General features: G+C 53.0%; 1 protein-coding gene across 5 annotated transcripts in view; it reads right to left on the reverse strand.

The window, feature by feature from the left end:
• ADAMTS14 (ADAM metallopeptidase with thrombospondin type 1 motif 14) overlaps window positions 1-23,543 on the reverse strand; it is a 92,073-nt gene that overhangs the window by 65,225 nt on the left and 3,305 nt on the right. For all 5 annotated transcript variants that reach the window (XM_059899190.1, XM_059899192.1, XM_059899189.1 and 2 more), the window contains exon 3: window positions 1,739-1,895. In XM_059899190.1, coding sequence (XP_059755173.1) covers window positions 1,739-1,895 — 157 coding nt within the window. The remainder of the gene's footprint in view (window positions 1-1,738; window positions 1,896-23,543) is intronic.

Consider the following 23,543-nt stretch of genomic DNA (forward strand, 5'->3'; position numbering starts at 1 on the left):
CCAGGGACCTGGATGGTGGGAAGGCGGCTACAGAGCAGGACTGAGGGTCGGAAGGGGGCTACAGAGCAGGACTGAGGAAAGGACAGCATTAGGAGCCTGGGAACGTCCAGGGCACAGCCTCCAAGGTCAAACCTTTCATCTTAACCGAGATGTTAAATGGAGACAGCCGCATCCAGAAACACTTCACAAACTGGGCTCAGATGCAACGCCGGCCTTAAATTAACAGAGTGAGTGAGTCACAGGTTTTCCAGAAAGTCCCCTATCACCCTTGCCTTTCTAAGGAAGGACCCACATGGGCCAAGGGCATGACGCCACCCACAGGCCCACAGGAGGTTCAGCCGGGCAGCCTGATGAAAGGGAGTCAAAGCAGCATTCGGGGCCTGAACCCCACCCTGAGCTCAGCAGTCTCGGCCTCCCAGCCAACGACCGTGGTGGTGGACCGTGTGGTTGGTTCCAGGCTCACAGCCCTGGAGTAGGACTTCCCCAAGGTCTCTCCCCAGAAGGGAGGATTTATGGTCTTTTGATTCCGAACGGCCTCAGGTAAAATGGAGCCTGAGGGAGACTTGTCATTCCTCCCAGCCATGGTGGTGGGAATGGTCACCACCTGCTCCTGAAACCCTCCCCAGCCCCCCGAGGCTCCGCCCAGTCCCTCAGCTCCCCCCCCCCCCCGCCAGGCCTGCAGAGCCCTCCACCATCGCAACATAAGTGCAGCATCACTTATGAGCAACAGGGGGAGAGCAGCTGGGGCTTCAGAGGAGGCATTATACGTGGGGACAACTGGTTTCCAGGCATTCCTTCACACTGGGCCCAACCCCGCCAGGGCCCAGGCAGGAGGGTGTGGTGACTCATGGCCAGATTCCACCCAGGGTCTCATGTCCTAGTGGCCAAAGGGGCTTCAAGACAAAGCTCAGTCAGACTATGAAGTCGGCACGGGCCCAGGACCAGCACAGGTTGCATCCACTGCTTCATTCGCTCAACCACGTGTCCTGAGTAGGCGTGCAGGCCGGTGTGCAGGCTCCGGTGCTGATCACTGGGGTGCAGAGACGCCCCTCTCAGGGCTCTCACCCTAACATGGCAGGAGTTACCTTAATAACAAGACCGTGATAAGAGCAACCATTCATCAAACACCTACTACATGCTAAGCTCCATGCTGGGATTTCTATACACACTATAATACACACAGCCTTAGAGGTAACAATGATCGCCCCCACTTTACAGATTAGAAAAAAGAGGCTCAGAGATGTTAAGTAACTTGTTGGGGTCACACAGTAGACAGTGTTGGAGGTAGGATTTTTAAATGGTCTGCTGGACACAGAGCTGATCCTGGTGGCCTGACCCCAGGCAGTCTCCCTACAAGTGCCCTAAGAACCTCCTTCCCGTGGTTCCCAGGGGCTGAGATGATTTTCAGGGGGAAGAGCTAACCGCAGCCATTCCACCTTCTGCCTTGGCAGAGAAACAGCCTTGCAAAGCAACACTGAGCCCCTCAGAGACTCTGGAGTCCCAAGGACTACAGTTCAGGGGACTCAAGTACCCTTCTGGCCCCCAACTCCAGACTGTTATGGTAGCCCCTAAAACCCAGTGGCATTTCTCTGCCCGTGCAGTAGGTCTACATGGCCCAGTCCCATTACACAGCTGAGAAGACTGAGGCCAGGAGTTGAGAAGTTCAGGCCAGAAGTTACCTAAAAACACCCCCGAGGTGTGGACGGAGGTAGAGCCGGGGGCCCCGCCCACAGCCTACCTTCATTGTGAAGGTCCCCGAGAGGCTCTGTCCACGCCTGCTGGACGACTTCCCGGCGGTACACCACGTGCATCCTCCCGCCGGCCTCCGTCTCCTGCTGCCCCCGCTCCAGGGGCTCAATGAAGTAGTCAGTGCTGTCTGTGCGGATGAGGCCCGCCTGAACCAGGGGCACAGCGCGCAGGAGGAAAGAGGGGGAGAGAGAAGAGATGTTAACACACGGCAGAACAGGTGAGCGTGTGTGACCGCAAACGAGTGTGACTACACGAGTATAGACTCTTCCTCTAGGGGCTTGGGGGGCCCTGGGATGCCAGCAGGGACATGGGAGGGGGTGCCCATTGCAACATGCCCATTGCAAGCAGAGCAGATCCACTTCCACTGTGTTGTACACTCACGGGGTTCCACGTAACATTTCATTTAAACAAAGGGTTCCAGGGCTTAAAATGGCAGGTCACTGTCACAAGGACTAGGTACACACACCAAAGCACCCCAAAGTGCTATCACTATCCTGCAGATTTGCCTTTATCTACAGACAGACAAGAAGGGAAAGTCCTATCAGTAAAGGTTAATTATCCCTACTTAAGGTGGGCACTGGACCCCAACTCCAGTACAAAGCGCTGTTATTTCAGATTTAAAGCATGTGTGCATACACACCAGGGAGGGCAGCTCATGTTTGCTGACGATAAATGAGCCAGGACAGTGCCCCAGGAGTGTGTGCTCTGTTTTTACTCTAATTTTTCGCCTGCATCAAAACAGGTCCCTAAAAAAAAAAATGAAGTGTTGGCCTTGGAAATAAAAACATAAAAATATAACCTTGGCCAAGCCCAGCCAACTATTAGGTCCCAATGAAGGCAATATTCACAGGGGCCAATGAAACATGTAACTGGATGTGTGTGAACAGACGTGGTACAGGTCCCCTACCTACCACCCACACATCAGCTCTATAAAGCCGTAAGAGACACCCATCATGGTGCCTGGAAAATAGGAGGCAAACCTTAAAAAATATATACTTGTTGAATTCCTTCACTCATTCGACAAATACCTACGGAGTGCCTACTACATACCAGCCCTGCGCCAGACACTGGGAACGCAGCTGTGAACACAAAACAGGGAATGAAGGAAGCATTTTTATAAACCTTCCCATTTGAATAGGAGCTGCCTCTTTTTAAAGCAGCCACTACTGTGCGCAACAAAATTCCACCAATTGTCCCACCTCAGCCTGTTTTGAGCTGGCTTCTTAGGGAACCCCCTTCAAGGCGTCCTGAGCACGCAACACCGAACTCCCAGCAGCAGCCCATCTTCTTCCGTCCCTTCCTGCTATGTCTCTCCATCAAACTGCAAACACCATTTTGGATCAAATCCAAGATGGACTTCTGCTCCAATCAGGAGGCCAAAAAACGTTCTAGGGAAAATAGCCAGCATTACCCGAATAAGTTTGGAGCTTCCCAAGGTAACCATTTTATCAGGTGACACTCAATCGTCTGCAAAAGTTCTGGTCTGCTTACTGAAATGACAATGTCAAACTCTATATTAAGCACACGTCCTTTCATTTAAAGCGCTCTCCCTTTTTTTACTTTTGCACCTGCCATGTGCCCAGGGCAGGGAGAAACAGATAAATAAGGCCCAGCCTTTGGCTGTGAGTGGCTCATTGTCTGGATGGAGGGGCCCACAGAGGAGCAGAGGGTGACCAAATTTTGGGGCTGGGCGCACTGGCGGATATACCTGAGGGACAGGTATCCATCAGGCTCTCGGTTGTAAGGGGCAGAAATTCAACTTGAACCCCCTTGGCCCAAAGGGGAGCGTGCTGGCCCCTGGACAAACCATGGCAGGTGCAGGCACTGGAAGGGAGGGGTCCAGTGCCCTCGGCTCCCTCTCCACCCTCCTCATCCGCTCTGCATCAGCTTCATTCTCCCGGACAAGGCTATGTTCTTAGAGGCACATCTCTGCTCTGACACCACAGACAAGCAGGCTTTCCTGGCATAGTCCCATCTGGAACAGCCCAAGGGAGACTGTGGTTGGTCCGGCCTGAGTCACAGGGTCACCCTGGGACTGGCAGTCTCCGCTCGACCTCCATGGCCAGCGGAAGGGTAATCAGTGCATCAGAAGGGAGAAAGTGACAGGGTGGCAAAAGAAACCTACGTGAGCTGGAAAGGGCACAGCAGGCAGGGGATCCGGGCACAGGTGTGGAAGCAGGAAGGGCAGTGTGGGGCTGGGGACGCATTCAGGCTCGTGGGCAGAGGCTGAGCCAAACCTGCATAAGTGATGGTCAAGTCGAAAGGCCTTTGCCACTGTGGACCCACAGAGCCCCCCGAAGGAAGCCGTCTTCCAGGGTACACAGGGCTGCAGGATGGGAGGGCCCAGGGCATTCCCCCCAAAGCTACTGTAGCTCGGCTGCCAAGAGAGACTCTCTGCCAAGCCCCACGCCCATCCATCCCATCCCAACTTCTGTACCCCTGTCTGATACCCAAGGGCACTGTTGCCACCCCACCGAAGCCCCCCGGGACCAAGCAAAGCAAGAGACCCTCACAGCACAAGTCAGACAACCTGTGCTTCACCCAGGCCAAACTCACACAAACCCAGGCTCACTGAGGGCTGTAGCTGCTCTGTTTCTCTCTGCCCATCACACCTCTGGAAACAGCCTGGCAGAGAATTCTCCAGACCAGGGGGCAGGAGACTCCATTCAGCTACCGCCCCTCGCCCCCGACACTGGGTCACTTGATCACAGCCTCCCCCGTTCTGGGACTTGGTTAACCCACTACACAGGAGGATTCTTCAGAATCTCGCCTTCCCTGCCTCATCACCCACTGGGTCCCTGTGGCCGCCAGACCCCAGTGCCTCATATGAGGGATGCAGGTTCCAGAATGATGCGCACAGCATAGCGCTGGCCTGCAAGGCACTACCTTCCAGCCCACCCCTCCCTTTCAAGATGGCCACGCCTGCCCCAGTCTGAGGCTTCAATACCCTGACAACATCCCCAGTCAGGGGACCTCTGACATTTGCTTGGATGCCTCCAGTGACAGGGAGCTCCCTCTCCCAAGATGTAACCTATTCTGCGTGCGGACACTCGTAATGGCTTACTGAGTTGAAACACTCTTCTCTACATTCCGCCCTTTATGAACAGTCTTATTACCACTGCTATTAATAACAGTACCTGCCACTTACATTTACACGTCTTAATTCACCTTTACGACAACCCTATGAGATAGGCACTAATATTAGACTCATCTCATGGATGAGGAAACAGAGGTTCAGAATGGTTAAGTAACTTGCCCAGAGTCACCCAGCAAGTAAGGGACAGCACTAGAACAACAGCCCAGCCCAGCTCTAGGCTCTGGCCAGCCTAGAACCACTAGGCTCTATTACCTCAGGCCACTCGGGCCCTGCTCCTGCCCTGGGGGCCCACTTGGAGCATTCTTTCATAGGAATGTTTCAAAGGAAACATTCTTTCGTAGTCCCGACTGCAAGTCCCTGGGCCTCTGGTCTGGCCTTGCAGAGCAAGCAGGATATTCATTTCCCACCTCTGGACGAAAACGTTCGATGGAAGCCGGTCCACCTCCCACCACCGACGTGAGGATGAGGAGAAACTTCAGCACACAGCCTTAGGAGGAGACCCCTCCCACTGCCTGCTGACCACCCTCCACGCACACACCCGAAAGGATTCTCACCGCACACCACACACACCGGCTCTCCTCCGCCAGACCTGGAAGTCCTGGGATTCCTGGGACTGGTCTAGCCCCCATACCCTCAGCCCTCTCCCCAGGGAAGAGTTAAAAGAACCCCTATTTTTCCACCCAGTGAACTGTTTAGGGCAAAGACCCAAGCCCTGTCATATGCAAGGGCTAGGAAATAAGTTTCAAAACTAGGAAATAAGTTTCAAACCTCTTTGTAACTGCAGATCCCACCAGCCCCATCTCCACCCCCCCCCCTACCGCCCCCCACTGGCATCCAGATCAGAACCTCCCTAGTGATCATCCTCATCTATTTAGGGCATCACGTCCAGGCCTTGGCAGCTCTGGGCCACGTCTGGGCTCCCTCTTGGCCTCCGAGACCCTCCTCCTGGAGAAGGGATGGCAAGGCAGGCCCGGCCAGTTCCTCCCCGCGGCCCTCCATTTCCCCGTCTGCACCAGGAGAGGTTTGGCCCACGCTCCCCTCCAGCGCTGCCCTGGCCAGGAAACCAGGCACCGCTCAGGGCAGACACACTGGCAACGGGAACCTTCTGGCTCTCTGCCTCCTCACCAAATTACTCCCGTCTCTCAGTTTATGAGATGTTTATATTTCTGACAAGTGGTGGCTAATTTTAAGCACTAAAATCAAATCAAATTTCTGTATAAGAAATCAAGAAAGGGGGAGAAAAGAAGTTCTGGTGGAATGGAAAATAAATGTCAGCTGTATCTGTTTTCACCCATAACTTATTCTTCTGGAAACAGTAAATAAGTAGGAAATATATTCCAGAAAGATCCTTCGTGCAATAAAAACAACAACAAACAGCTGATTATATCCAATTGAGCCACAGACTATATAGGCCTTCAGGCAATTTCTCCGAATGGAAACCCACCAGTGGGCAAGCCTGGCCCCCTCAGCCCTGCTCTAGACCCTTTAATGCAGCTGCTCCTGAGGACTCCTTCCTGGCAGGTGTGTGGCTGAGGGAGGGGCCTGTTTGAATTTTCCAACATGGCTGTGACACTGTTTTGGTTGCAAAGGTGACAGCTTCTTCTGCATCTTCATCCACAGGCCTTCAGGCCATGCTAACTAAGCTTTTCCAGTCCAGCTTCCCCTCAGGCAAAAACTCCAAATCCAGAGTGTAATTCCAGGGCACCTGAAGGAGACAAGTGAGGACAGGGTAGGTGACTGCTGCCTTAGAAATCACCAGTGTCCTGCCGTGAGTCATAATTGAAGAGTTCAGTTGGTTACCAGCAGCAGTCTGTCATCAGGGTGAGGTCCCAAATATTTCAGCAGATAACTGAGGTCATACTATTTTGAAATTCGTATGTATGTGGGAATGTGTATATATAAAAGTGTTTATTCTAAAATTGCATGTACTTGCATGTAAACTGGGAGGCACAGGTAAAATGAGCCAACAAACAGATCTCCAGGGAGGCCAGAGATCGAGATCCCAAAGGACACCTTGGACAGTGCAGAAGTCCAGACTTGGACAAGGGCAGGGGTCCATCTGTGTTGAGTCACGTGCAGAGACAATGAGCAAGGACCCAGCCTGGGGTCCACGTGGGGCCAACGGTTTGGTTCTGAGAGGACAGCTGCAGGCCCTCTGGGAAAGGGGAATCCCGAGCCCCCTTGCTGCCCCCTCAGATTGGCCAACCTTTGTCAAATGCCCAGAAGGAGGGCCCATTTCAAGATGGCAGCTGCAGTGGAGCCAGCTGAGGTGTGGGCCAGGTCTCCCCTTCCTTCTCCTTCCAAGGCCGGCCTATGTGGGGCCTCCCCAGCAGGGAAAGAAGCAGAACAGGCCACCGCCAACCCTACCATCCTGCCACCTCCCAAGGAGAGTGCATTCTCGGGCCTGAACTTGTTCTGGAAATTCCATTACGAGGGTTTTACTGCCAGCTGTGCTGTCTCAGGTTCTAGGCTTCCAGCAAATTCAGATTGAAACTGCTCCACTGGAGGAAACAAAAGTAAACCCAGCAAGTGGAGGCTGGGTGATGCACACACTGGGAATGGCATGAGAATCAGAAGTGGCTTCCACTAGGCTCGCCCCCAACAGGGACACCTACTTCTATCCCCAGCCACTGCCAGCCAGGCTGCCCCCGAGATCACATCACCTGCTACAACCTCAGAAACCTTGACTGCGGGTGTCTCCTTCTCTCCCCCCACCATCCTGCTCACCTAACTCTAGCACGCTGGCTCCAGCTACGATTAAACTTCATCAAGACCTCCAACACATGGCCCCACCACTCCAGCACTGTCAATCCCCCCTCCAAGTCCTCACTTCTCCTCTCACCACCTTGGACTTCTCGATCCAGACACATAATAGTTCTTGTGCAAACACCCGTAACTCTCTCCTGCCTTTCCCTGCGTCCTGCTCTCCCAGAGAAGCCTCTGCCCTGGTTCAACCCAAGCCGCCACCCACTCCACGTCTGCACACTGATGGAGAAAACGCACACGGTGCCCACTGGTCTCCCTTGGAATCAGTGTCCAGAGCTCTCACGTGAGCACGATGCAGGCAGCGGATTCTGCAGCACTGCCCCGTTACACCTGTGTTCCCCTTTTCCCATTGGCTTGGACATCTAACACTGGTCCCGCCCCCACCCTCTCCTGTTTTCAAGGAGAAAACAGACACCATCAGGCAGGCTCTCCCACCACCACATGAACTCCCATAGCCGTGCCCTGTGCTCAGGACCACCCCCTTCTCACCGCCTCAAGACTTAACTCCTGCAATTAGCATCCCTCTTTCTGGCATCACCAGGCCCTCCCTCTCTCCTGATTCAGTCTCGTTGACATGTATTGATAAGTGCACTTGAGGATCTCCCATCTGTGAAATTCCCTCCCAGCCCTGTCCAGCTACTGCCAGGGTCTCTGCTTCCCTCCACAGCAGAAAGAGTTGTCCACACTCACCGCCTGCACCTCCATGCCTCGCCTCTATCCACACCACAGGGGCTTCTAGAACCACCACTTCCTGGAAACTGCTCTCATCACAGTCACCTGTGAACTCATGTGGCCAGAGCCAGAAATCACTTCTTTGTCCTGGTCTCACTCAGCTCCTCCAGCCACACCCATGCTCCCTGGGGATTTCTCCTGATCCTATGGGGACTATGTATTTGCAGGTAACTCCAAAACTACATCCTCAGCTCTGACCCCTCCCGAAATTCCATGTAAGACTGTCCAACAGCCTCCTTGAGAGAGACCCTGGGCTTCTGCTGGGCACCACAAACTTTAAAGCAGACTTGCTCCTCCTCCCCATGCTCCCCCATCTCAGCAAATGACACTATCTTTTTCCCAGTTACTCAAGCCAAAAATCAAGGGGAGGGGTGGGCCCAGGGATTAGGTTTTTTTCAAGTCCTTCCACCTCCCCAGTGGTTAAGTCAGTTCAACTGAAAGACACACCCAACATAACCTGCAGGGACCAGACCCTCTGAGGGATCATCGTGGGCCATTGCCTCTGATTCACGACGAACGTGAGGGGGCCAGCGCCACCCCACACACCCCCATAGCCTGAGACCATCGTTCCCTCTCTCAGTAGGTCTTTACGAAGCATCTACTGCGTGCTGGGCTTGGGGGAGGGGGGTGCAAAAAGATATGAAACCAGCCTCTGCTCTCCTAGTGAGGGACTTGCATCTAATATAGGTAAAGAACTCTCACTGCTCAATAAGATGAAGACAACGCAAGTTTAAAATGGGGAAACAATCTGAGTACACATTTCTCCAAGGAAGATATACAAATGGCCAATAAGCACATGAAAAGGTGCTCAACATCATTAGTCATTAGGGAAATGCAAATCAAAACCACAATGAGATATCCCTCATACCCACAAGGATGGCTAGAATCAAAGAGTCAGACACTAACAAGTGTTGACAGGGATGTGGAGAAATTGGAACCCTCATACATTGCTGGTGGGAATGTAAAATGATGCAGCTACTTAGGAAAACAGTCTGGCAGTTCCACAAAATATTAAACAGAGTTTCCATATGAGCCAGCAATTCCACTTGGTATAAACTCAAGAGAAATGAAAACATAAGTCTACACAAAAACCTTTACACAAATGTTCACTGCAGCATTACTTACAGCAGCCAAGAAGTGGAAACAACCCAAATGCCCATCAGCAGATGAATGGATAAACAAAATGTGGTGTATCCATACAGTGGAATGTTATTTAGCCATAAAAAAGAAAGAAATGCTGAAAAATACTACAACATAGGTGAATCTTGAAAACATTATGCTAAGTGAAAGAAGCCAGTCACAAAAGGCCAGATATTATACAATTCCATTCATTTGAAACTCTAGAATAGGGCAATTTATAGAGACAGAAGATAGATTAGCGGTTGCCGGGGGCTGGAGTAATGGATCCCAGCTGGGGGGTGGCGAGAGGGGGTGGAGAGAGGGGGCGGAGAGAGGCGGCGGCGATAGCTAAAGGACACAGAGCTTCTTTTTGAGATAGTGAAAATGTTCTAAAATTGAACATGGTGATAATTACACAACTCTGGGCATATAATAAAAATCCACTGAATCGCACACTCTAAATGGGTGACTTACATGGTATGTGAATCTCAGTAAAGCTGTTAGATGACACACACACAGGGAGATAAGAGATAGGCACGGAGATGACACATATGCACAGGAACAAGAGACACACATGCACCCAGATGACACACAAAGGGATGACACACACACAGACAACACACAAGCAGGCAGACAACACACATGCACTCAGACGACACACAAAGGGATGACACACACACAGACAACACACAAGCAGGCAGACAACACACATGCACTCAGACGACACACACGCATGAGGCGCACAGGCTGCCCGCTACCATGGAAGCGTGAGTCAGCACGGCTGGGATGAAAGCCTGCGGACGCTGAGATTCCACATAATTCAAACCTGATGTGGAAGCCCCAAGCCACAGGAGCTCTGCTGGAGGCTGGGCTGCCAAGGCCTGGGCCCAAGCCAAGGAGAGTCCGAAAGCTGATTCATGCCGAGCTGCAGCCTTGGGGACAGGCAGGAGGAAGGAGCCCTCGGAGGACGGAGCCGAGAACCGCCAGGTTTGTCCTCAAAGGGCAACAGACACCCCACACCGGCGCAGCAGAAATCCCAGAAGGCCCTGAGGCTCAGAAGCAGCACGGGAAGTGGAGAGCCTCCACCAGCTGGAGGCAGTTACCTGGGATGAATGCTTGCTGGCTCAGCCCACTTCCCAGGGTCATGACCTCTGCAGGCCCCACACCCTGGGAGGTGCTGGGTGAAAGGCTACTGGGGCCTTGGTGGGCCCAGCCCATTTGTAGCAAAGATCCTTCTCAGGGGAGAAGCAGCATGGGGCGTGTGTTGGGTAAATGCAGAGACCCTAAAGCCAGAATCCCTGGGTCCTGCTACTCTCAAACCATGGAATCTTGGACAAGTTACTAAACATCCCTGTGCTTCAGGTTATAAGGGTACTGATCTTGTGGGTTGCTCGGAGAAACATACATAGAGCACCAAGAGCTGGCAGCAAGGGCTGTGTAAGTGTCCGAGTTTGCTGCCATGATTATCACGACCAAAATTCAAAGTGTGCCAGTGGCTCACGAAGGGAGGGCTGGGAGCAGCATTCTGGAACCATGGATGGTTTGCTCCACTGCAACCTGGCTTTGACCTGCTCAGATCCCCTGTCTGTACACGGGAAGAAATCCCTGAGAAAAAAGTAGCAGTGGTTAAGCATCCTTAAGGGGAAAAGTCCTTACCAAGAAAAGACTGATTCACAGGAATTGTCAATGTGAGAAAGAAAATGGGCAAACCAAAGGTTGGTGGAAATGCACCACCTGGGTGTGACCTTGTAGGCAATTTCCTTCTCTTTAAACATTTAGGTGTTTTCTAACTTTTCTATGATTCCCCTATCTGAAAAGGAAACCTGATTCTGCACAGAATGTCTGCCTGCTACAATGAGCAAGAAAAAATTGTATAACAATGATGTTAAAACAAAGTTTAAAAGAAGGAAACAAACCCAATGTAACCCTCCTTTTCTGTCATCCAACCTCCCTGCCAAGTGATGTAGCAGCTACACTTGGGAGTGAAATACCTGGGGCTCTGTCCCAGCCTGGACCCTTCCCAGCTGGGTGACACTCTCCAAGCCTCAGTTTCCATGCCTGAAAAGAAATGAAATGACATAATGAAGGGGAAATGCCCCCTGCTGAGGCCTGGCCCACAGCAGGTGTGTGGCCTTTTCCTTTCTTTCTTTCTTCGGACTGGCTCTCCTGCTCCCCCAACTTTTCCGTCAAACACAAAGTAGACTTTTCCAGGAGGCTACAGCAGTGGGTCTTACCTCTAGATGTCCATTAGGATCACCTGGGGAATCTGCAGACCGACTGACGCCCAGGCCACACCCCAGACAAATGAATCACATCTAGGGAGATGGGGCGGCGGGGGCGGAGCGAGCATCAGTATTGTCTCAAAGCTGCCCAGGTGATTCTCATGTGCATCCAGGGCTAGGAACCCCTGGTCTCAATTCTAGAAGCTTCCAAATGGTGTAATGGTACTAAATGGAATGTTTAAGTGATCATCCATGTTTCACAAAGACAGAAGTATCAGCATCGTGTGTTCGACCAGAATTAGTCTGTCATAATACAGGAAATGGGCAAGAAAGACAGAGAGGGGACAAGAGGACAGTGAGTACACACCCTGACCAAGGGGCCGCAGGGGTGGGGAAGGGGAGTCCGGACAGGCCGGGTGACTGCACATCTCTTACACCGTGAGCATCTCCCCGGACTGAGCATGACCAAGGATCACCCGGACCACACGTGATTTGTGCTATCTTAGGTGCTATCTTAGAACCTAGCCACCCCCTGCCCTTAAGGTGCCACTCCACCGTGAGTGAAGATGAATTCGCCAAAATTGCCCTGAGCTGGGTGGGTCTGAGAGGTGGGGAGGGAGGCTGTGATCTACTGGGTGGCCAGTGGGCAATGATGTCACAGCCCTCCCAGCTGGGAGCCCACCGTGCAGAGAGTGAGGACAATTACGAGCGACAGCTCTACGCTGCGGCTGCTGCAGGCGGCGAGCGAGTCTGTCCTCTGGCTCTGCGGGGAACAGAGCTGCTTAGGTCTTCCCGCAGCCCTTCTTCAGGCTTGGCAAACGTTCTTAAAGGAAGGGTGCTTGCTTTTTATGACACCCCTCCCTGCCCAGTGGCAGGGGTCCTGGCCCAGCGGCAGGGCGGGGCCTCACATGCAGGTGCTCAGAGAGTCTCCCTGTGCCGCCAGCCCCCACCCTGGAGCCCAGCCAGAGTCAAGGGCAGACCTTGCCAGGCTGGCAGCCACCATTAATTTCCATTCCCCACGCCCAGGAGCCAAGTGGCTCTGAGGCTTCCCCCCTCACTCACCACTACGGACGGCCCACCAAGCTTGGGCTGGGAGCTCCACCTGGCTCCCTGCTTGGCCCAAAGTCCTGGCAGCAGCAGAGGCTTCAAGACAAGGAGACAGGAAGCAGCCCTCAAACGCCAGGAGGCGGTGTAGCTGCCAGGCCCCGAGCTGGGGAACGGTTCCCCGCCTCAAGGCCTGAACCCTACAGCTCAGAAGCAAGCCAGGGGACAGTGGGGTGGCTCCAGGAAAGGGTGAGGCCAGTCCTGCCTGCAGCGGAGGGCTGGCCCCCAGCAGGTCACTTGTCCCAGCCAGGGCTCCCCTCTGATCCATCCTGACATCAGCCTGCCCCCAGAGGGCCCTGCAGAGGGCAGGTGAGCACAGGAGAATGGAAAGATGAGTGGACCTAGACGCCTGAACCCTGTGCCGGGCCCAGGTTTAACCCCACATGGGGGTCCTGACAACACATACCCCTCCAGGCATCGCTGCCCTCCTCTGCACACTGGGGACAAGTGGACAAAACCACATTGGCTGGAAAGCCACACCTGTGCACGCGGGCCTCCACGTCTTTGCCCTGCGGAGAGCTCTGCGGGATGCCCTTCCAGCCCAGCTCAAATGTCACCCCATCACCGCCCCCTCCTCCACGCCCCCAGTGGTTCTGGCGGGTGCTCTATCCCGCTCACATATGTCTGTCTGTCCCTCTTCCAGATGCGAGCTTCTCCACAAGAGGACAAGTACCGATCCACAACACAGGACCAACTTCTGAACAAAAGCACCTTCGGCCAACATCCTCAGGTCCAAGTCTCCAAAATGAACCCCCTTGGGCATACCACCCTTAATGAGAGTCCTCTCCCACAAAACACGGCTGTGGCTTAGGGGACAGCCTCGGGACTGTGAATTATGAGGTGACAAAATATCAAGCACTCAACAAGCCCTCTTTGGGCTGGAGGAGCGAATTCAGAGTGTGGGCTCCTGCCAACCTCAAGGGGCGGAAATTAACTTCTGCTGTGGGGCGCGGTGGCCTGGGGGTACGAATGTTTTCTGGACACATCAAAGGTATAAATATTTGGCTGGCTTAAAAGCAAAAACTGACAAAGGGCTTCAAGCAACCCGTTGGGAACAGGGTTTGCATTCAGAGCGACCAGGTCCTAACAAACACTCCCACATTCAGGGGTTTCTCTAAAAGGGCCTGATCTACTGCCCCCTCAGCCATGTCATGGAAAGCAGAAGAAAAGGAGAGTGCAGGGTTTTAATGTTCCATGTCAAGTGATGTGTGCAAAACGGCAACCCACTGCCCTGCAAAATTCTGAAAATGGATAAAACAGCAGCAATGGTGACTTGGAGCTGAGAAGCACCAGAAGGTTTCATTTGAGCTTCAAATCCTGCTCACTGGGAGGCTGGCATTTGTTTTCTCTTTCCAGGTTTCCCAGTCGTCAGGAGGACATCGACACGCAGAAGTTGAGCTGTCCAGCCTTGTAAACACCTCCACTCGGCACCCAGGCCCAAGGACTCCCAGGACGCCCCTAACGAGGCAACTGATGGACCAATCCCTTCAGTGTTTGTGCTCTGAAGTCGTTGCCATGGCCACCGAGGCCCTGGCCGTTACAGGGTTTATGATCTCGAGGAACGATTCCCGTCTAGTAACTCAGGAGAAGCTGCACGGGATTGTGGGGGGAGCACTGGACTGGGAGTCAGGGACCTGGACCCCACTGGCCCTGACAGTCGCCCACTGTGTGACCCTGGGTGAGTCTTTTCCCTTCCATGAGCCTCAGCTTCCTTGTCTGGAAAGTGAGAAGGGGACGGAGAGGCCCCCAAAACCTCTTCCAGTCATAGCTGAGTTAGGGTGAACTTTAGCAGTGATGCTGAGCTGAGATTCACCGCCGGAGGTGTTCATAACAGGAGGGTTATTTGTGCTGATACGGAGCTCCCTGGCGCTGCCAGGGATGAGGCCGCCTACAAATAGTACTGCTGCTGTTGTTCTTCTTATTGTTGTTCTTGTTGTTTCTAAGGCTTTAAAGGCAGGAAAAGGCCCACATGCTGAAAACAGAAGGCCGGGCCTGGCGGATGATTTGGGAACTTTCCACTGCAAGGTCCGGGGAATGCGGAAATTCCCCAGGTCCTCACCAAAAGCCCACCCCCGGGCCTGGACCGCACTGAGGCTGGAAGGCAGGTGGAAGGCAAGCACAGCCCCCACCCCACTCACCAGCCCACGGAGCAGCCCAGAGGACACCCTCCCTCCAGCCAGCCCGAAGATGCCAGGGAAGTAAAATAAAACCAGCTCCTAGACCAGCCCTCCCTGGAATGGGAGGCCGGCTCTGCTCGGAGGGAGCAGCAGTGAGGTGATGTCTGGCTTCTATTCCATATCATAAATAAGTTATTAACCCAGAGCAGACAGCAAGGCACAGCAGTGGGGAAACTAGGGAAGTGAAACTGCAAGATCAGACCGCCTCGAAGACTGGAAAACCACCCAGGATCCAGACCCTGGGCCACTCAGACTGAGGCCCTGATGGCATGGGGCCTTCTGGGAAGCAAGAGCACTAGAATGGGTGTCCAGGGGTCTGGAAACAAACCCACTGTGGAACCTGCCTCAGTTTCTATATTTATTCCAAGAGATAACAATAATAACAGCAAATGCTGCCATTTATTGTTCTGGACACTGTGGCAGCACTTTTAAGTGCCTGATTTCTAATCAACAAAACTACAAGGTAGGAACACCCACTTTACAGATACAGAAACTGAGGCTCAGAGAGGTCGAGCCACTTGCCTAGGGTCAGTATGGGAGAACGATTGCAAAGATGGCTGCAACAATTCCTCCTGTCTCTGCTCCCACGCCTCTTTGAAATGAGGTAGGGTCCATTCCTCCACTCTTGGAAAATCTAGTCTGGCCTTGTGGCTCGCTTTGACCAATAGAATGCACAGAAGCAACATTATGCAACTTCCAAGACTAGAAGATCTTCCTTACGAGATCTTGCAGCTCCCACTTTTACCCTCTTGGAATGCTACCCTGAGACTGCCGTAAAAGAAGCTGGTCTTACCTACTGGAGGATGTGAGGCCACAGACAGGAGAACTGAGGCTGCCCAGCCAACAGCCAGCACCAATGCCGGATGTGTGAATGAGGTCAGCCTGTACCTTCCAGCCTCGCCAACTGTCCAGGGAGCAACCGGCAGAGGAATCACCCAGCCAACCAACAGAATTGTGGAAAAAATATGCTGTTGTTTTAAGTTCAGCAGTTTTAGGCTGGTCTGTTTCACAGCTGTGGATAACTGATACAGTCACTCAGTTTCCCCACACTGCCTATCTCCCCAGGAAAACCTGTGCTCCCGCCTCCTGGGATCTGGTTGGGGTCAAGGCACCCCATGCTGACTGCTGCCCCTGCCTGCAGCCCCCAGACCGCAGCCCCACAAGCAGGAAGTGACCACGGAGGACATACTCTATGACGTGTAAGAAGGGCTGCAGGCCACTTTCTACCTGAAGACCCACAGTCACCCTGGTGTGGCAGGTCAGAAGCTCCCTTTTTCTCCAAAAAGACAATTTCTTGTTTTCGTTATAGAAACATAAATTCTACAAAGGACTGAGGGCTTCTCAGGGAACTGGGTTACCTGAATAGCAAACGTGATGAAGCTGGTTGCACCCTCGCAGAGGACGCGAGCCCTGGAGACAGAAACTCGCCAGTAAAGGGCACACTGAGGGCAGGAAAGCAAACAGTCTCGCCTCACCCACCGGCTCAGGCCCACGGGGCATGGGTGCCTGGAGCACACACTGGGACACGCACTCGGGGGCAGCGTGCGCAGCTGACCTGCAGGGCTTGCAGGGCGTGCAGGAGGCCAAGTGGCACTGCGAGTGCCATGTGTCATCCATCGCTGGCCTAGGAGCAGACAGACAGCCACAGAGAGAAGGACAGGCCCGCTGTCCCTCCCCATCTGACAGAGGTGAGAAGATGCAAACGTGAGCTTTATGCCGCCTCTGAAAGGGAGTCCTCCACGTTCCCTCTCCCGGTCCGTCAGCCCACCCAACATCCACTGAGGGCCTGCCCTGTGGCAGGTGCCGGGGTCATAGAGACACACAGGTGACTAAGCTCAGACCCTGCCCTTTGAGAGCCCAATGGGAATGTTCCAGGGGAAGAATGCAAACGGCGGTGAGAAGCAAGTTGCAGCCTGAGAAAAAAAATGAACAGGCCTGGAGGAGGTTGGGAGGAATGGGCTCTGCCTGCCCAGCTAAAGGCCCAGAGACCCCTCTGGGGTTGTAAAGCAGAAAGCTGGTGTGCTCTTGACTTCTTCTCCTCTTCTTTCCCGCTCCCATCCCCTCAGACCCAGTGGACTCAACCAATAAATCCACACCATTTAACAGCGACGGTTGAAGCATATCGGGTACTATGCTAATAAAGCCCTTTGCACACATAACAACTCTTATGAAGTGACTAATATTAGCCCCACTTTACAGATGAGGAAACTGAAGCACAGAGAGGCTTAGTAATTGCCCAAGGCCACACAGCATGAAAAAGCCAAGCCTGGGATTTCAACCCAGGCAGTCTGGTTGCAGGGGTCATGCTCTCATCCCCTGCACTGCTCACTGACAAGCTAAGGCCTCCAGCTAAGAGCCCTGCTGCATTGGGCCCACACACTGTCTTAAAATATAGAACACTTTGCTTAAAAATCCATATTTCTGATGTCTTTCTTAAAATTCTCAAATGCAATACCAGATTGGCAGTCCCTTTAAACAGGAATTTGCCGCTGTCCCACCTCTCCCCTAGTACCTGGCCCTCTTCCCTTGAGCTAATCCCTGCTCCTAGAGGCAGCTGAAGTCCCGACCTCCTGTGTACCGTGAACCCAGCCCTGTGCTAGGCATGCAGAGAAATGCAAAAATTTAAGACAGTTCCTGACTTCTGGGAACTGGGTGGCCAAGATGGGGGATGCCTCAAGCAGAGGGAAGGGAAGGCACCATGGGAGGTGTGAACAGCATGAGCAAAGGCATGAGCTGCAAAGTGAGGTGCAAACACACCAGGCTGGCTGGGGAGGGGTAAGGGTCTGCAGGGCAGGATCCACCATTGAGGCTGGAGAGGCAGGTGGAGCAAGGAGACGAGCTCTGCACCAATGCGGGGCCAGACATCCCCCGCCCCTCCCAGGGTTGTCAGCACAGATGTGTAAGGGCAGGCAGCCCGCAGTCCACGATGTATGGGGACAGGCCTGCCGGGCAGTTGGGTGAGGGCACCTCTGAAACTCCAGGCCTCACACTCCACATCCCAGGGCAGGCACAGACAGCAAGGCAGAGCCGGGTGCTTGCCAAGGAGCTGCCAGGAAAGCCCACTCACTCCCTAGACATCATGGAGCAACCCCGGGGCAAGGACAGATATTGGCACAAAGACACCGATGAGCCCCAGGCAAATCTGCTACAATAGCACTGCGCCAGCATGCAGCTGGAAGGATTAGCATCTTTCCCAAATACTAAAGTGACTCCTGCTTACAAACCTCCCATGGCTCCCTATGGCCACAGGGGCAAATCCAAGTCCACAGTGAGGCAGAGCTTCTCCAAACTACATTTTCATCGCCCCCCTTTCCCGTGGAGAGCTGAGATGACTTGCCATTTCCTGAATCCTGCAAAGACATAGGATATCCTTCCCTGTGAATGCCTAAAATTCCTACCTCTTGGCTTTAAAACCTCCTATTGATGCTTTTATACCCAGCCCAAATGTCCTCTCCGCTGGGAAGCCTTCCCTGAGCACCTCTCCTTCTCAGTACGCACCTCCAGGCCACCTACCAAGTGCATTATGCTTCCCTGCATTCCTACACAACACTGACATTTAGTGTGATCAGTCTTGTTTCATGCTGTCTACTGTGCATACCGGCCTTCTTTAAACCGTGGGTTCTGGAGCACAGGGAGAGAGGGGTGAGTTTCAACCCTGCATCCCCAGGAGCTGGTCAAGGGCCTGGCTGGGGGAAGGTGCCCACAGATTGTTAACAGAATGCTCCACTTGGCACCTCTCAGTACCCTCCTGCCCTGGAAGGAATGTGGGGTTATTACAGACCAGTCGTAATACACTCCCGTGCACTGAGCAAGCACCATTTGGCCCATTCTGCAGAGAAAGCTGCCACAGCAGAGGCGGGGGCAGGGCCTGGCCAACCGGGGAACCAGAGGTGGCCTCGGGCTCACATCAGAGAGCACTGATAATCTACGTACTGTTGCAGTACAAGGGACTCCAGCAATACTTTTAGTATTTCTCACCATTTATGATAACTGTAATTACTATAGTAATTACTATAAAAAAGTAATAAATATTACTATTAATAATCCCCATTTTTTAAGGCCCCACCATATACCAGACCCTTCACTTTTTTACATTTTCTTATTTAATCCTCTGAACAGCCCCATAGATGGTTGTTCTCCTCTCCTCCTTACAGATGAGGAATCCCAAGCACAGAGAGATTTAGAAACTTATTCAAGGTCACACAGCTAGTCTGTACTAGAGTAGAGAGACTCCACAATTTCTGCCACCCTAGACTGTTTCCTAATTATGACTAAAAATGCCTGTCACGGGGCTTTCTATGGGTCAGGCCCTACTGGTAACAGCTTTACTGAAACATAATTCATATACATACAATTCACCCATTTAAAGTGCAGAATGTTTGTATATGTATATGTATAACTGATTCACTTTGCTGTACACCTGAAACACAACATTGTAAATCAACTCTACTCCAATAAAAAAATTTCTTTTTTAAATTAAAAAAAAAATAAAGTGCAGAATGTAATGGCTTTTCGTCTCTGCATAAAGCTGTGCAACCACCACCGCAATTAACTTTAGGACGTTTCATCACCCCACAGAGAAACCCCGGGCCATTTAAACTGTCAGTCCCCAACACACACGCCCTCCACCTGGCGTCTTAATTCCATTTTAAAGACAAAAGGACTGAGGCTCAGAGAGCCGCTGGGACTTGCACACCATTAGGCAGAGGTTAGGAAGCAGAGCTGGGACGCAGCCTCCCCTGCCCTCTCCCCATACCGCCTGCCAGGGGTCTACTCTGTAACCCGTTCAAAATGCACGTTCTGCAGAGGGTGGAAAACAGAACCAGATGGTGACAAATCTTACACGTGCGGCTGCTTCCACGCCAGGCCCGTGACTCACAGAGGCACTGAGGGCAAAGAGGTGGGGACGTGACGCCTCCCAGCCCCCGTGACCCCAGTGCAGGGGCAGCGAGGCCCAGGAGCCCGGGAGACAGAGGTAGAAGTGGGGCAAGTGGCCTTCAGGAGGCTGGCAGCCTGGGCTCCTGATGGTATGCAGGGGTCCCACTCTGCTGATCTCATTCCTACACCCCACAACCCCTCCAGGACCCACAAAGTAGTGCCCTCCCCGCCCAGGCCTCCATGTGCCTCTCAGGACTTCAAACCACAACTGCTAGCAGAGAGTCTGTTCTGCTCCTGGCCCCAGCCAGGGGACCTGAGATGACCCAGGCCCTCCCTGCCCGCAGGCCCTGAGGTTTCAGGTCACAGGAACATTGCGGGGACTGCCACGTTGATTGGCCCGGATCCCCAAGGGAGGCTCTGCAGAGTCGACCAGCAGGCTGCCACTGCTGCCTGGGCGCATTCCCAATCTGGGACCCCCGTGTCTGACAGCTGCCCCCAACCCCAGGGGAAACACTCTGCAGGTACGACCGGGCCTCCCCACATCGCCTATTTCCTTCCCCCAAACACCCACAAGCCTGCTCTGGGTCAGCAGTTCTCTCTGCGGGCGAAGGGCCTGGCACTTTCTTTCATGTTTATAATGTCTGAACAATTTTGAGCCAATGCCACCTCCTCCAGGAGCCTTCCCTGATGCCTTAACCAAAACAAACGGGTCCTCCCGCTGCTGCCTCACACAGGATTGTAATCTGTCTGCTTTTATGTCTGGTTTCCCATTATCCTCCAGACTCATCTAGGGCAGGGGTCCTGGCTTCCTCATTCCTGGTTTCCGCCCCCCGACCCCCTCCCCGACTACGACACACCAGGCCTTCCAGCAGAGCAGGTGGGAAGTGAGATAAAGTGCCCATTCCTCAGTGTCAGGCATGAATTAACCGCCGTGCACAGAACCCGCCCAGTGTCTGTCCCGGTGCCCGTGGTGACTGACTCTGTGGGATGGCAGGAGAAGTGGAAGAGATCATGGTCACTGCTCCCACTGCAGGTTCCAGCTGGAAAGGAGGATCGAGTCCTCAGTTTAGACACAGCACTTCTCACCAGAGCAGCTAAAGTCCAAACGGCTGCAAGTCTGTCCACACAGAAGAGGGTTTGTTCAGACCGTCTTCCAACTGGAAGGTCTGCTAAGCCATGAGGGCCAAGCTCAGGATTGGTGTCTTTCCTCTCTGCACCTGCAGCCCCGCCCAGGCCTGGCAGGAGCAGACCCAGGACCCGCCAGGAAGGGGCAGTCAACTACAGATTTACAGTGGCCTGGCTTCAAGCTCCTCCAGCAAGGCCTGCCCTGTGTCACAAAGTACCAATGCCAGAGCTAGAAGGTGCTCTGAGCTCATCCATTACAGGCTCCATGATACACCCAGGAGGCAAGGGAGGCCCAGAGAAGGAGGGCACCTTGCCCAGGGTCACACAGTCATGGCTCCCAACTCCCAGCCCAGACTCTTCTCAGATAACAGGCTGCTGCTTCCCTGCCCTGGGCCCCGTCTCCTATCCTGCCCTTCCTTCAAGGGCAGACCAAGGCCCACCTGCCCAGTGTCTTCTAGGATCACCTCCCCGGCCCCGTCCAGCATGGTGCTCCCTCACTGGCAAGCTCTTTCTTCTGCCCAGAACGCCCTACCCACCCTCTGGCCCCAACAAACTTCTATTCATCCTTCAAGACCCAGTTCAAATATTATCTTCTCTAAGACAAAGATAATAATCACTCCCATTTACCAAGTAGCCATCCCTGCTGTGCTACGGAAAACCAAAAAGTTACTGTTGAAACTATTTGTGGGGTACCCCCTGCTTAGCACCCAAGTTCCTTGCGGACAGAGACCTGACTCTCCGCAAAGCAGGGTTACAACAATATCTGTGTACGCACTCATACAACTGAAGGGCTTTATAAACTATAAAGTCCTGTGCCAACAGAAGCTATATGTATTGATATTATCTTCACATCTCCTCCCCATGACTCAGTTTCCCCACTTACACGATGGATGAAGTTAATGAATGCACATGACAGTATGTGTGCTGTGCCTGGGCTATGGCTATGGCTTGTGACTGTTGCTGTTATTATTTGTGTCACTTTCACTTGCTTACATCTCCCTGTGGACCTTGCCCATGGCCAGTGCTCAGCACGTATTTTTTTGGACTGAATGACTTCAGCATTTGAGACATGGAAGAAGATGGGGTTAAAACTCAGAGTCCACATAAAGATGCAGAGTTAAATCTTATCATCAGAAGGGCTACACTGTGGTCTTTGAATCCAAAGGTGGCTCAGCTGGGTGACAGTGAACAGCCCTTGCTCTCATGGGACACAGGGCAGTCTTCTGGAGTGGGCTGGAAGTGAGGAAATCCCTACCCTGCACAGAGAGCCTCTGTGCTGGGCTGTGGTCCCTCTCAGGGACCAGGTCAGGGAGACCCCTGAGAACTGGCCTTAGGGACTGGACTCTGGAGCCCAGGGCACAAGCAGGGGCCCAGCCCAGGAGGTCCAATTCTGCCTCTCACCAAATGCAGGGACCAGGCAAGCCACTCCCAGAGCCTCAGTTCCACTGCAGAACAGGCTTCCAGAAGCTCATCCATGGAGCCTCCGAGATCTGACCCAGCTTCTGCAAATGACACGTAGAATCGATTTCTGTCTGCCAGGGAGGAGTGAGTGCAGCCCCTCTTTGGACAAATGAGAAGAGTAAAGCCCAGAGAGGGGAAGTGACTTGCCCAGGTCACACAGCCAATGAGAACGTTTACTCAGAGGCCACCAAAAGTCAGCAACATCAGCTGAACATCCAGTGACCACTTGTCAATGGCTGCTGAGCTGGTTCAATGATAAGAAGGTTTCCCGGGTGCAAAGGGTGTGGGCAGTTACATATTCATGGCGATGATCATCCACTCATGCCTTTGTTTATGTCCCCGTGGACATTTATGGAGGTAGTCAAGGAAACGGGAGAACAGCTCTGTCACTGAACAGCTTACAGCCCATTTGGCTGATGACTTCAGGTCACCATGTCATTCAGCCCAAGCCACTGATGTGCACTGGTGCTTTCTATCTCTCCATCTGCACAGACACTGGATCTCTAGGTGATTCCTCACGTCACTTTGGATTTTCAACCAAAACTTGTGGCTACAGCATAGCGCTAGTCACAGGCTGAGGAGAGTCCCAGGACTGCTGAGCCAGGGCAGGATGGCGGCCAAGGCTCACCCTGGCAGCAGGACAAGGTCTCAGCCTTCCCCAGCTATCCTTACAATCTGGGTTCCTCAAAGTCCGCTCCACAGAACCCTCACATTCCAGGTGATTCTGGTGCACACTCAACTCTGAAAATCAACCACTGCCTAGACCATGCCTCTCAATGGGGGCTCTAGTGCCTCCAATGGGGCAAAAATTGGTTCTTTGGGAGGCAAAAAGTTTACTCTTTTCATATATAAAGCACGGATATACATAGAGTTTAAAAACATATTCAGTATAGCTGTGGTATTAAGGTTTCATTGGGGAGCAATTAGGGAAAAAATGTCTAAAAGGCTCCCCAGGGGGATGATAACGAAAAAAAGATTGAGAAACCCTGGTCTAGACAAAGGCAGCCATGACATTCAGCAGGAAGACACCTCTTAAGGATGGGAAGATGGTAAGAAGTGTTCCCAGCCCTGCCAGTAAGGAAAGACCCCTCCCCTTACCATCCCCCGATCTGA

This window comes from Balaenoptera ricei, chromosome 16, assembly GCF_028023285.1.
Source record: "Balaenoptera ricei isolate mBalRic1 chromosome 16, mBalRic1.hap2, whole genome shotgun sequence".
Lineage (NCBI taxonomy): Eukaryota > Metazoa > Chordata > Mammalia > Artiodactyla > Balaenopteridae > Balaenoptera > Balaenoptera ricei.